This window comes from Phacochoerus africanus, chromosome 13 (genome assembly GCF_016906955.1).
Source record: "Phacochoerus africanus isolate WHEZ1 chromosome 13, ROS_Pafr_v1, whole genome shotgun sequence".
Lineage (NCBI taxonomy): Eukaryota > Metazoa > Chordata > Mammalia > Artiodactyla > Suidae > Phacochoerus > Phacochoerus africanus.
Window position 1 is genome coordinate 18,200,126 of NC_062556.1, and position 14,416 is coordinate 18,214,541.

The 14,416-nt window shown below is 42.1% G+C and overlaps 1 protein-coding gene across 7 annotated transcripts in view; it reads left to right on the forward strand.

The window, feature by feature from the left end:
* RCBTB1 (RCC1 and BTB domain containing protein 1) overlaps positions 1–11,695 on the forward strand; it is a 68,108-nt gene extending 56,413 nt beyond the window's left edge. For 6 of the 7 annotated variants that reach the window (XM_047755685.1, XM_047755688.1, XM_047755687.1 and 3 more), the window contains one exon: positions 9,470–11,695. In XM_047755685.1, the coding sequence (XP_047611641.1) occupies positions 9,470–9,610 (141 nt within the window). In that variant the 3' untranslated portion in view covers positions 9,611–11,695. The remainder of the gene's footprint in view (positions 1–9,469) is intronic. The other variant, XR_007131371.1, reaches the window with a different exon arrangement.
* The last annotated feature ends 2,721 nt before the right edge of the window (positions 11,696–14,416 follow it).

Consider the following 14,416-nt stretch of genomic DNA (forward strand, 5'->3'; position numbering starts at 1 on the left):
AACAGGAGTAGTGCTTTTTCTTTAGTAATCATATGAAGAATATTTTATTTTAGCTTATTGCAATGCCCAGAGCCTTCAGCTATATATTCAGTCCTCTGGGAATCTCTTATTAAAAAACACGGATCCAGGAGTTCCCATCATGGTGCAGTGTTTAACAAATCTGACTAGGAACCATGAGGTTGCGGGGTTGATCCCTGGCCTTGCTCAGTGGGTTAAGGATCTGGTGTTGGCATGAGCTGGGTGTGGGTCGCAGACTCGGCTCAGATCCCATGTTGCTGTGGCTCTGGCGTAGGCCAGTGGCTGCAACTCCAATTAGACCCCTAGCTTGGGAACCTTCATATGCCACGGGAGCAGCCCTAGAAAAGGCAAAAAAAGACAAACCAACCAACCAACCAAAAAAAGGATCAGGAGTTCCTGTTGTGGCACAGCGAAAATGAATCCGACTATGAACCATGGGGTTGCGGGTTCCATATCTGGTCTTGCTCAGTGAGTTAAGGATCCGGCGTTGCTGTGAACCGGGGTATAGGTCACAGATGTGGCTTGGATCTGATGTTGCTGTGGCTGAGGTGTAGGCCGGCAATTGCAGCTCCGATTCCACCCCTAGCCTGGGAACCTCCGTATGCCGAGGGTGCGGCCCTAAAAATCAAAAAACAAACCAAAAAAAACATGGATCCAGAGATTGTGCTGTTTTTTTTTTTTTTTTTTTCCCATTTAGGGCCACATCTGCTGCACATGGTAGTTCCCAGGCTAGGGGTCAAATCAGAGCTGCAGTTGCCAGCCTCCACCACAGCCACAGCAACACCAGATCTGGGCTGTATTTGTGACCAACACCACAGCTTGCAGCAACACCAGATCCTTAACCCACTGAGCAAGGCCAGAGATCAAACCCACATCCTGTGGATACTAGTTGGGTTCTTAACCCACTGAGCCACAAGGAAAACTCCTAACTTTTTTTTTTTTTTGGCTGCACCTGTGGCATGTGGAAGTTCCCAGGCCAGGGATTGAATCCGAGCTGCAGCTGTAACTTTTGCCACAGCTGCAGCAACACTGGATCCTTAACTGGGCTGGGGATCAACTTGTACAGCCCCAGAGACCATACTGGATCTTAACCTTCTGTGCCACAGTGGGACCTCCAAGATTGTACTAACATTTTTTTTTTTTTTTTTTGCTTGAAGAGTTTTCTTTTCTTTTTTATTTTATTTTTTTTTATTTTCCCACTGTACAGCAAGGGGGTCAGATTATCCTTACATGTATACATTACAATTACATTTTTTCCCCCACCCTTTCTTCTGTTGCAACATGAGTATCTAGACAAAGTTCTCAATGCTATTCAGCAGGATCTCCTTGTAAATCTATTCTAAGTTGTGTCTGATAAGCCCAAGCTCCCGATCCCTTCCACTCCCTCCCCCTCCCCCTCCCATCAGGCAGCCACAAGTCTCTTCTCCAAGTCCATGATTTTCTTTTCTGAGGAGATGTCATTTGTGCTGGATATTAGATTCCAGTCATAAGTGATATCATATGGTATTGGTCTTTGTCTTTCTGGCTCAATTCACTCAGTATGAGATTCTCTAGTTCCATCCATGTTGCTGCAAATGGCATTATGTCGTTCTTTTTTATGGCTGAGTAGTATTCCATTGTGTATATATATACCACATCTTCCGAATCCAATCATCTGTTGATGGACATTTGGGTTGTTTCCATGTCCTGGCTATTGTGAATAGGGCTGCAATGAACATGCGGGTGCACGTGTCTCTTTGAAGTAGAGTTTTGTCTGGATAGATGCCCAAGAGTGGGATTGCGGGGTCATATGGAGTTCTATGTATAGATTTCTCAGGCATCTCCAAACTGTTCTCCATAGTGGCTGTACCAGTTTACATTCCCACCAACAGTGCAAGAAGGTTCCCTTTTCTCCACAGCCCTTCCAGCACTTGTTATTTGTGGACTTATTAATGATGGCCATTCTGACTGGTGTGAGGTGGTATCTCATGGTTGTTTTGATTTGCATTTCTCTTATGATCAGCGATGTTGAGCATTTTCTCATGTGTTTGCTGGCCATCTGTATATCTTCCTTGGAGAACAGTCTATTCAGGTCTTTTGTCCATTTTTCCATTGGTTGATGGGCTTTTTTGCTGTTGGGTTGTATAAGTTGTTTATATATTCTAGAGATTAAGCCCTTGTCAGTTGCATCATTTGAAATTATTTTCTCCCATTCTGAAGTTTTCTTTTGGGTTTCCTTTGCTGTGCAAAAGCTTTTCAGTTTGATGAGGTCCCATGGGTTTATTTTTGCTCTAATTTCGATTGCTTTGGGAGACTGACCTGAGAAAATATTCATGATGTTGATGTCAGAGAGTGTTTTGCCTATGTTCTCTTCCAGGAGTTTGATGGTGTCCTGTTGTATATTTAAGTCTTTCAGCCATTTGGAGTTTATTTTTGTGCATGGTGTGAGGTGTGTTCTAGTTCATTGCTTTGCATGCAGCTGTCCAGGTTTCCCAGCAATGCTTGCTGAATAGACTTTCTTTTTCCCATTTGATGTTCTTGCCTCCCTTGTCAAAGATTAATTGACCATAGGTGTCAGGGTTTATTTCCGGAATCTCTATTCTGTTCCATTGTTCTGTCTGTCTGTTTTGATACCAGTACCACACTGTTTTGATGACTGTGGCTTTGTAGTATTTCTTGAAGTCTGGGAGAGTTTATGCCTCCTGCTTGGTTTTTGTTTCTCAGGATTGCTTTTGGCGATTCTGGGTCTTTTGTGGTTTCCATATAAATGTTTGGATTGTTTGTTCTAGTTCTGTGAAAAATGTCCTGGGTAGTTTGATAGGGATTGCACTGAATCTGTAGATTGCTTTGGGTCGTATGGCCATTTTTTCAATATTGATTTTTCCAATCCAGGAGCATGGAATATCTTTCCATTTCTTTACATCTTCTTTGATTTCTTTGATTAAAGTTTTAAAGTTCTCGGCATATAGGTCCTTTACCTCCTTGGTCAGGGTGTATTCCGAGGGTATTTGATTTTGTGAGGTGCAATTTTAAAAGGTATCGTATTTTTGTATTCCTTTTCGAATATTTCATTGCGGGTATACAGAAATGCAACTGACTTCTGCATGTTAATCTTAATCCTGCTACTTTGCTGAATTTATGAATCAGTTCAGGTAGTTTTGGGGTTGAGTCCTTAGGGTTTTCTATGTATAGTATCATGTCATCTGCATTACAGTGACAGTTTGATCTCTTCTCTTCCTATATGGATGCCTTTTTATTTCTTTGGTTTGTCTAATTGCTGTGGCTAGGACTTCCAAAACTATGTTGAAGAGCAGTGGTTGAGAGTGGGCATCCCTGTCTTGTTCCAGATTTGAGTGAGAAGGCTTTCAGTTTTTCTCCATTGAGTATTATATTTGCTGTGGTTTATCATAAATGGCTTTGATTATGTTCAGGAATGTTCCCTCTATACCCACTTTGGCAAGCGTCCTGGTCATGAATGGATGTTGGACTTTGTCAATGCTTTTTTCTGCGTCTATTGAGATGATCATATGATTTTTGACTTTTCTTTTGTTAATGTGGTGTATGACGTTGATTGATTTGCGTATGTTGAACCATCCTTGTGAACCTGGGATGAACCCTACCTGGTCATGGTGTATGATTTTTTTTGATATGTTGTGGATTCGGTTGGCTAAGCTTTTGTTGAGAATTTTTGCATCTATATTCATCAATGATATTGGGCGATAGTTTTCTTTTTTGGTGGTATCTCTGTCTGGTTTTGGAATGAGGGTGATGGTGGCATCATAGAATGTCTTTGGGAATGTTCCTTCTTCTTCAACCTTTTTGAAAGAGTTTAAGGAGGATGGGCACCAATTCCTCTTTATATGTTTGATAGAATTCGCCTCTGAAGCCATCTGGTCCTGGACTTTTATTTGTAGGGAGTGATTTTATGAACTCTTCCATTTCATTTCTAGTGATCGGTCTGTTCAGTTGGTCTGTTTCTTCTTGATTCAGTTTTGGCAGGCTGTAAGATTCTAGAAAATTGTCCATTTCTTCCAGATTGTCAAACTTGTTGCCATATAGTTGTTCATAGTATTTCTTACTTTTTTTTTTTTTGTATTTCTGCAGTATCCGTTGTGATTTCTCCTTTTTCACTTATAATTTTGTTTATTTGGGTTCTTTCTCTCCTCTTTTTAGTAAATCTGGCCAGGGGTTTGTCAATTTTGTTTACCTTTTCAAAGAACCAGCTCTTGGTTTTATTAATTTTCTCTATTGTTTTTTGAATCTCTATTTTATTGATTTCTTCTTTGATCTTTATAATTTCCTTCCTTCTGCTGACTTTAGGACTTTTTTGTTCTTCTTTTTCTAATTCGTTTAGGTGAAGGGTTAAGTTGTCAATTTGGGATCTTTCTTCTTTTTTGAGAAAAGCCCTGTATTGCTATAAATTTCCCTCTGAGCACTGCTTTCGCAGCATCCCATAGGTTTTTGAGAGGTTGTGTCTTCATTATCATTTGTTTCAAGGTATTTTTTTTATTTCCTTCTTGATTTCCTCATTGACCCATTGGTTTTTTAGTAGCATGTTGTTTAGTCTCCATGTAGTAGGTTTTTTCTCTTTCCTTTCCCATGGTTGATTTCTAATTTCATGGTGTTGTGGTCAAAGAAGATACTTGAGATAATTTCTATGCTCCTAAATTTGTTGAGGTTAGCTTTGTGTCCCAATATGTGGTCGATTCTTGAGAATGTTCCATGAGCATTGAGAAGAATGTGTATTCTGATTTTTTTTGGATTGTAGTGTCTGAAGATATCAATTAAGTCTAATTTTTCTATTGTTTTCCTTCAAGATCTCTGTTGCTTATTGGTTTTCTGTCTAGAGGATCTGTCCATTGATGTGAGGGGGTATTAAGGTCTCCTACTATGATTGTATTCCCATCAATTTCTCCCTTTATGTCTGTTAATATTTGTGGTATGTATCTGGGTGCTCCTATATTTGGGGTATATATGTTGACGATAGTAACATCCTCTCCTTGGATGGATCCCTTAATCATTAAGTAGTGTCCTTCTTTGTCTTTCTTTATGTCTTTTGTTTTAAAGTCTATTTTGTCTGATATGAGTATGCAATTCCCTGCTTTTCTGTCATGTCTATTGGCTTGAAATATTTTTTCCCACCCCTTCACTTTCAGTCTATATGTATCCTTTGCCCTGAGGTGAGTTTCTTGTAGGCAGCATATTGAAGGTTTTTGCCTTTTTATCCACTCAGCCACTCTGTGTCTTTTGATTGGAGCATTCAGTCCATTGACATTTAAGGTGATAATTGATAGATGATTATTTATTGCCATTTTGAACCTCGTGTTCCAGTTGATTCTATGGTTCTCCATTCTTCCTTTCTTTTTTTTGGTTGGATGGTCTCCTGTTATTATCTGCTTGAGTGTTGTTTTTTTTTTTTTTTTCATTTTTTTGCGAATGCAATGTTTGGTTTGGCTTGTGATTGCCCTGTTTTTTTTTAAGTGTGGTAACCCCTTCCTATAATTGTGTTTTTTAGCCTGATGGTCCTGTAGGTTAAAAACGCTTCATTACTATATTAAAATTAAGAAGAGAAACATACAAACAAACAACAAAAAGGGTCTATTTATTCCTAATATCCCTTCCCACATTTTATGATTTTGATGACCGTTCTTTTTTTTTCTTTTAGTTTTATTTGTTTGAAGCATGTTCATGATTAAATCTGTATGCTGGCTTTATTTGAGTGACTGCTCTCTGATTGCGGTTTCCTCAGTCTAGTTCTTCCTCTTTTTTTTTTTTTTTTTCTTTTTCTTCCCTTTCCTTTCCTTTCTTTTTGGTGTAGAGAATCCCTTTCAGTATTCTTTTAGCCTGAGTTTTGTGTTGCTGTATTCTTTTAGTTTTTGTTTGTGGAAAAAAATTTTTATTTCTCCTTCTATTTTAAATGATCTTCTTGCTGGATAGAGTATTCTAGGCTTGATATTTTTTTTCTTTTAGCACTTTAAGTATCTCTTGCCATTCCCTCCTGGCCTGTAGTGTTTCTGTAGAGAAATCAACTGATAACCTTATGGGGGTTCCCTTGTAGGTAACATTCTGTTTTCTCTTGCTCCTTTAGGATCCTCTCTTTATCACTGACTTTTGCCATTTTATTATGATGTGTCTTGGTGTGGGTCTATTTGGGTTCAATTTGTTTGGGGCCCTCTGTGCTTCCTGTATCTTGAACCCAATATCCTTTAGATTTGGGAAGTGTCCAGCGATAATTTCTTCCAAATATATTTCCATTCCCTTATCTTTTCTACTCCTTCTGGAATCCCTATTATGCATAGATTGGCCCACTTTATATTATCCCATAGGTCTCTTATATTGCTTTCCTGTTTTTGATTTGGTTTTCTGTCTGCTGACCTGATTGGGAGATTTCCATTATTCTGTCTTCCATATCACTAATTCGTTCTTCTGCATTATTCATTCTGGTTTTACTGCCCTTAGTTCAGTTTGTATCTCTGCAAATGAATTTTCTAGTTTTTTGCTCCTCCTTATATTTCTAGTTTCTTTCTGAGGGTATCTGCATTATGTTCATACTTCTCTTAATTCCTTCAGTATTTTCACTGTTTCTCTTTTGAACTCCAGGTCTGTCAGCCTGCAGAGATCTGTTCATTATGACTGTTTTGGGTGAGTCTCCTGTTGGTTTGACTGGGGGTGGTTTCTCAGCTTCTTCATTGCTTGTTGTTTCTTTTTCTGAGGGAGTTGTACTCTCTGTGACCGGGCAGTGTTTGCCTTGCCTGCCATGGAATGTTTCCTGAGGGCTGGCGTTGTTGGTCAGTCTTTTTTGAAGCAGTGGGCTTTTCTGGAGTGTTGATGGGGCTAACAGGGTCTCTTTGAAGCAAAGGAGGACTTCCTGAGGGCAGACAGGACTGGGAGGTCCACACCACTATGGTAGCAGATTTCACTCGGTCAGGCAGAGCTTGCTCTGGTGTTTTAGGCTGTGGGGTTCTTGCAGGAGGTTGGCAGGTTGGGCAGCTGTTCCTCAGGAGTGCAGTGCCCCCTGGGGGCTGGAGCAGCTATCTGGGCCGCTGCAAAGCCAGGAGGGCCCCTCCCAGGGCAGCCTGACTCAGAAAGACCGTCTGAGAATTAGGCAGATCTTTTCACGGCCCAGCCAGGCTTGTTGCAGCTTTTCTGGGCTGCAGGGGGTCCTGCCTGGAGCTGGCAGTCCTATGCAGCTGATCCGTGAGAGCTCAGCACCCTGGGGGCTTGGGCGGCTAGCTGGGCCACTGCCAACCCAAGAGGCTCCTCCCCAGGGGAGCCCGACTCAGAAAGACTGTCCGAGAGTTAGGCAGATCTTTTCAAAGCCTGGCTAGGCTTGATCTAGCTTTTCTGGGCTGCAGGCCTTTTCTCGGGGGCTGGTGCTGTTTGGTGCTGCTCTGCGGGGGTGTAGCCCCTCCAAAGGGCAAGCAGGCCTGTGCAGGGACAGCCCTGTGGTGGTAGACTTCAGGGCAATTTTTGAGGCAACCCTCCCAGATGGCAGGCAGCCCCAGGTCCGGCGAGTACGAGGGGTGGCGGGGGGTGGGGGGAGGGGATGCACTGGGAAGCATAGCTTTCTGCTAGCTAGCGGGTGGTAAGCTTGCTGTGGCGTGGGGGTATTCTATGGCGACGCGCCCCTTCTTCCCTCCCCTCCCCAGCACGGGCGCAGACCAGGCTCTTCTCCCAGGTTCCCTCTGATGTGACTTTCCACTCCACCCCCTAGAGTATTGCTCCCTTCCCTGTGACAGCTTTGCTTTCTAGTCTCCCAGGCAGTCTGCCCATCAAACTTGACAGACCAGTTTCTAGACCTTCCAAGCAGTCTCCGCTCCACCCCGCCCCCCCAGCCTGTTCTCGGGGACTAACCTCTGGAGCCGAGGTCTTGGTGCCCAGCCCCACCCAGGCGTCTCAATTTTGGTGACTGAGCCCACAGTTTAGACGGTCTGTTCGGTTCTCGATATGCTTTTAGAACTCCAACTTACTGCTACACTCTTCTCTGCATCTGGAGATTCCTCCGGTTCGTTTGATCTTTCCCCGAGTAGGTGACTTTCCAGGGTGCAGGATCCCTTTCTCCTCCGCAGTTCCCTTTCGGGAGCGCCTGTCCTGCTCGGATTCACCTTCTCTCACTCTCCTCTTTTGTTTTACCTAGTAATGTCATGAACTTCTTGCCGTTATTGGAGTTTAGGTTCTTCTGCCAGCGATTGGTTGCTGTTCTGTGCGAGTCATTTATCCTGTAGATGAGTTTTTCTTTGTTGTTGTTTGTGTTTGTGGGAGAGGGCGAGCGTGTCCCCCTACTCTTCCGCCATCTTGTCTCCTGCCCTGTACTAACATTTTAAATGCATTTTCAATTATCTAGAAAGTAAAACTCTGGCAGCAGTAGGCTGAGGAACATTAGCTGTGATTTCTCTCTTACTGCTTATATAACTGGAGTGGGACATCTCTCAGCTAAGACAGAGAGACTCTTAGAATAAGGCTCTGAAAGGGGCCTGTGTGGGGAAGCAGCTAAAATCCTTTTTTGGTAGCGGCTGGGAGCGTGAAGCCAAGAGTCTGCAGGGTTAACTGTGGTTAAGTTCCTGGTTTGATAGAACCCTGAATATTGACCTTTGGTGTTGCTGGCCAAGTTGTAGAAAGTAAGCTACTGTACTTCAGCTTTGTATACATTCTAGGTGCTTAGCTGATTTCATGAGCATATGCTACAACATTTGAAGGAACAGGTAATACAGTAGGGTTTTGCTGGGGGTGAAAGCAGTGCTAGCATAGGCAGAAACAGAATTTTAAATTGTCCTGGTTTTGCTCCTTAGAGGCGTTACTTTCCCTCTGCATGTGGGTAGTTGGACTTCCATTTGTCTAACTGAGAAATGCAGTCTCTGTGACTGTTCTCTGAATCGACTGTCTGAGAAATTAGTGTGGTGGAGGTGGTAGTATCTTCTTCTTTGTGGCTTTAAAAATGAAGGCATTTTCCCTTAGGAGAGCATGAAAAAGAATTTAAGGTCCGGGGACATTTTTGGTAAATGTGTTTGTCCATTTCTCTCATGTTTCTGTTTCTTAAAAATCTTCTCTTAAACCAGATGACCCACCTCTTAATTCTTTTTTATGACTTCTTGAGTGTGGTAAACATCTGGCAGAAGGTTGCTGCCAGCTTGTTCAACCATGTCTTTGGATGACTAGACTGTGGGGTAACCAGGAGGAGACCCAGCCCTACCGCAGACTGCGTGTGTGCGCATGCACAAGCGGCGAGGCCGTGGCTGTGTGTGTGGACGAGCCGGGCTCGAGTTGGGGATCCGTTGCCGTCGCTGTGTGGAGAGTGCGGAGTGTGCTTTCCTGACATGTACCTGACATGTTTGCCTGGTGTGAGGTTTCTGGCCTCAAATCTCATTTCTGGGGGAGGATGAGAGATTTGGGGTGAGGGATCTGGAGAGAGGTAATTCAATCAAAGTTAATAAAAAAAGGCCTCTTCTTGTTTTTTTCTGTTGTGTGTGTCCAGGATTTAGAAGAATTCTGCTTTAAGTTTTGCATCAATCATTTGACAGAAGTTACACAGACTGCGGCATTTTGGCAAATGGATGGCCCTCTGCTAAAGGAATTCATTGCTAAAGCCAGTAAATGTGGAGCCTTTAAGAACTGAAGCCCGAAGCTGCGGGGTTTGGTGTGAGTGCTCGGGGGGCTGGTGGTGGTGTGTCGGTTGTGCCCTCCGGGTGATGTAATTCCACAGGTAAAAACCCAGCTGGTTGTTTTCGCCCGCATGAGATCCTGTTCTCCGTGTAGGGCTACGTGAAGGGTGTACGGCTTTTCCAGAACCTGTTTTAAACAATCTTGTTTTCAGATATGCGTATCTTAAATGTGACCTTACGCTTAGCTGGGACTTCGTAAAAGGGTGAACATTTAAGCTGGTTGTTTATTTGGTTTTTATTTGTTTCTGATCAGAGGAACTTTTGGAGTTGGAAAAGGGACGTTTGTGACAACTCTCCTGGCTCGCCTATCAGTAATAACCCTTTGACACCAGATTTGGGAAGTGTGCAAATTGTGAGACAGAAATAGAGGCCCCACTGGGAATTAAAGAGGCTGGCGTGGGGCCTTGCTAACCTGCTGCATTAGTTGCTAGTTCAGTAGCCTTACTGTGAAGGAAGTTAAGATTGATTTATTTGAGATTCTTGTTTGTGTATGTGCATTATTGATGACTTTTTTAACCTCAGAATAATTTTCAACTTAATATAAACCTGTTGGAACGATAATTATGTGAAGATAAATTTCTAGCTTAGGCGAGGTTTCTCTTAAGACTTACCCACATAAAGAGTAGTAATGTAGAACTATCTATGGAAAGTTGATAATGAAAGAAACTTCATTTGGGCAAAAGTACACATTTTATAAATCAGAGCTTCCACTATTATCTAACTGTTTTATTAAGGTTAAATTTAAAAACCCAAATTTAAATTTCCCTGCCTTTCCCCCTATAAATACAAAATCCTAAGAGGAAAATAGTTATATATTCACCGTACGCTCTTGCCTTCCCAAATTGTGGTTCCGGAATCATCAGATCCTCCTCATCTGACGCAAAGAAGTGGTTCTTAAAACCAAGTGTTTTTCGCAGGACTCAGTGGAATTTATCAATTTCCTCTGCACCAAGTGCTATCACACATTTGTTTGTTTGGAATTTTACCTCCTTTCACATTTGATTTTCCTTTCACTTTAACTGTGTTTGGTATAATATTTCGCACAATTTAACTTTGAGAAAGCATCTAATTGGGGAGTTTTCCTTGGTCCAGTTATGAAATGTGACTCTGGGAGATAAGCGTGTTCCTCGCCGAGTTTTCAAGCTCACTTTCAAAACAAAGCTTTGTTCCGCTCTCTGGCCCAGGGACTCGTTTCCATCTGTGGGAGCTCCCTTGCTGCTCCGTGTTTGGAATGTCCCTCTGAACTTGGAGACTAAATACATTTTCAGAGCCAAATTTATAAGCGGGTGAAGAGCACCTGCAGCTACTGTTTTTAGCAGTGTGTTTAAGTGTGTGGGGGAGGGGAAGGCCCAAAGATGGAAATTGATTGATAGGTGAAATAAACACACACCCGGAAGGCCCAGCCCCCTTTTCTAGACCATGTTGCCCATGAGTATTTAGATTAGAATAGCTTGTCCAACATGATAAACTTTTCTTACTAGGTTGATTAAGGTACATTAATTTGACAGTGATGGGTAGTGTTTGTAACAATCACTGTCAACAGAGGCTTGTGACAGGGACAAAAAGAACTTCAGAATGTTTACTGTTGCTCTTACCTGAAAAAAACTTTTAAAAAAAGCACAATTAATGTGGTAGATTCATTTCCAAAGATAGTTCATTCATTCAGCAAATATTTACTGAGTTCCTCATCGGTGGAGAACCGCTTCTTAGATTACTAAGTAATTCGTGTGAGTATGTATTCAGCGAAGAGAACAGGAAAAATCCTTCAGAAAGCAGTTGAGTATCTTGTTTTTGTTTTTTTGTTTTTTTTTTAAATACACTCTCTTATTTTCTACTTGGTTTTGTTGTTAATCATAGCAGGAAATGAAAACTCTTCTTTGAATTTTTTCATCTGACATAATAAAGCCAAAGTATTCATGTCTCTTAAAAGCCCTAAAATGTATTCCTGAACTTCTTACAATGTTTGATACCCTAGTTATATAGGTTGTATTTATGTAATGTTTAGAATGACATATTAATAAATAAAGCAATCTGTTAAATAGGTATGTAGAGTTGTTCTTTCCCTTTCAAAACGAATAATATGCAGCCTTTAAAAGGAAGGAAATTCGGACATGCTGCAACTTGGATGAACCTTCAGGACGTTATGCCAAGTGAAATAAGCCTGTCACCAAAGGACAAGTGCTGTATGATTCCCCTCCCACGAGGTCCCTGGAGGAGTCAGACTCATAGCAGGTAGCACAGTGGTTGCCAGGGGCTGGGGAAGAGGTGTGAGGAGTTACTGTTTAGTAGATACGGAGTGTCAGTTTTTCAAGGTGGAGAGTTCTGTGCATGGCTGGTGTCCAGCATTGAGCCTGTGCCTAATGCCACTGAACTGTTTGCTTAGACACGGTCAACATGGTAAGTTTATTTCTGTATATTTTGCCACAATTAAAAAAAAAAATCAGTACTATGACTCTTGGGTATTAGGTTAAAAATAGGTACCACTAAAAACATGCTATTTCACAACTCTCCCCCGCACAACACAAGATATGCTTTTGTCTGTCTGTCTGTCTTTTCTTTCTGTCCCCCTCTCTCTCTCTCTTTCTTTCTCTTTTTGCTTTTTTGGGGCCGCACCCGTGGCATATGAAGGTTCCCAGGCTAGGGGTCCAATTGGAGTTGTAGACGCCGTCCTACACCACAGCCACAGCAACGAATGCCAGATCCTTAACCACTGAGCAAGGCCAGGGATTGAACCGGCAACCTAATGGTTCCTAGTCAGATTTGTTTCCGCTGAGCCACGAGGGGAACTCCAAGATATGCGTTGGTTTTTCTTGTGCTGTAGGGTAGTACAGTTCAACTGTCACAGCAGGAAAAATGTATCTGGATCCTTTGAGGGACTTTTCAGTGAAAGGAAAGACAGGGTCCCTATCCTCAAGGAATGTAAAAATTATTAGAAGAGAGGAGAGAGCTTTAGGAATTAACAATATAAGAAGATTCATAAACAGCTTTTCGTATTGCAGTGAGAGGAAACCCAATGGGGTTATTTTAGTGCAGTTGTTCCCAAGGTTATGGTTGTGCTGCAAAGGGGAACACAGAGTGTCCCCGTAGCTCATTCCCAAAACTGGAGTAAGTGGCCCAAGCAAAGGCTCAGAGGGAGGGACCAATGAGCCTTCCAGAACTTTACCATAAGCAAGTTTGTTTGGTTGGAATGGAGAAAACAACCCAGGGTCCCTCAAAGGAGACACTGGCAAGGGGAGGGCATGTGTGTCTGCGTGTGTTGTGTTTGTGGTACGTGTTGGTGGTGGGGTGAGAACATTTATCTCCTGCTACACCAGGCATTGTGCCCTCTGCTTCATATTTTCTTTTGTAGTGCCAACATTTTGTACCATAAAGTAGGCAGATTTAGGCTCAGATTAAAAAAATTTTTTTAGGAGTTCCCATCATGGTGCAGCAGAAACGAATCTAGGGAGCATGAGCTTGCAGGCTCGATCCCTGGCCCTGCTCAGTGGGTTAAGAATCCAGCGTGGCCGTGAACTGTGGTGTAGGTCGCAGATGTGGCTCAGATCGGACACTGTGTCTGGCTGTGGTGTAGGCCGGCAGCTGTAGCTCCAATTTGACCCCTAGCCTGGGAACCTCCATATGACGGGGTGCAGCCCTAAAAACAAAAAACAAACAAAAAAATAACAGTAAGTGATACAGCTAAAGTACAAAATTTGAAAGCGAAGCAGAGGACAGACTTTTTTTTTAGAAATAAACATCATGACATCAAAACTGTTCCTCAGATAAGCTTTGCTGTAGGATATAACATCACGGAGGGAAGCTCAAGTTACAGGATCTTTTAGACCAGGAGGAATCTTTATTCAGGGGGTCTGGGGTGGAGGTGTTTTTGTTTTTTGTTTTTTGTTTTTCGCTTTTTATTGAGATACAGTTGATTTAAAGTATTAGCTTCATTTCAGATGTATAACATAGTGATTCAGAATTTGTATAGATTATCCTCCATTTGTAGTTACTATAAAATGTTGGTTATATTCCTTGCGTGGTACATAGTAAATATTTATTTATTTTGCTTTTTAGGGCTACACCCACAGCATATGGAAGTTCCCAGGCTAGGGGTTGAATCTGAGCTGTGGCTGCTGGCCTATGCCACAGCCAGTCACGCTAGATCTTTAACCCACTGGGCAAGGCCAGGGATCAAACCCGCATCCTCAAGTCAGGATCCTAATCAGATTCGTTACCACTGAGCCACAATGGGAACTCCCTAGCTTCTTTCTTTCATACGTAGAACTTTGTACCTCTTAATCCCCGACCTTTGCCTTGCCCTTCCCACCTTCCCTCACCCCATGGTAACCACTAGTTTGTTCTCTGTATCCATGAATCTCTTTCTTTTTTGTTATATTCACTAGTATATTTTTTATTCCATGTATAAGTGTTTTAATAGAGTATTTGTATTTATCCATGACTTGTTTCACTAAGCATATATTCTCCAGGTCCACACACATTGATGCAAATGTCAGAATTTCATTCTTTTTGATGGCTGACAAGTGTACACACACATCCGTCGTCTTTATCCATTCATCTGTTGATGGATGCTTAGATTGCTTCCACATCGTGGCTATTGTAAGTAATGCTGCTGTGAACATTAAGTTGCACATATCTTTTCAAATTAGTGTTTGTTTTCTTTAGATATATATACCTAAGAGTGAAATGGCTGAATCACATGATAGTTCTGTTTTTAGTTGTGCAAGGAGTCCCCACACCATTTTCCATGGTGGCTGCACCAG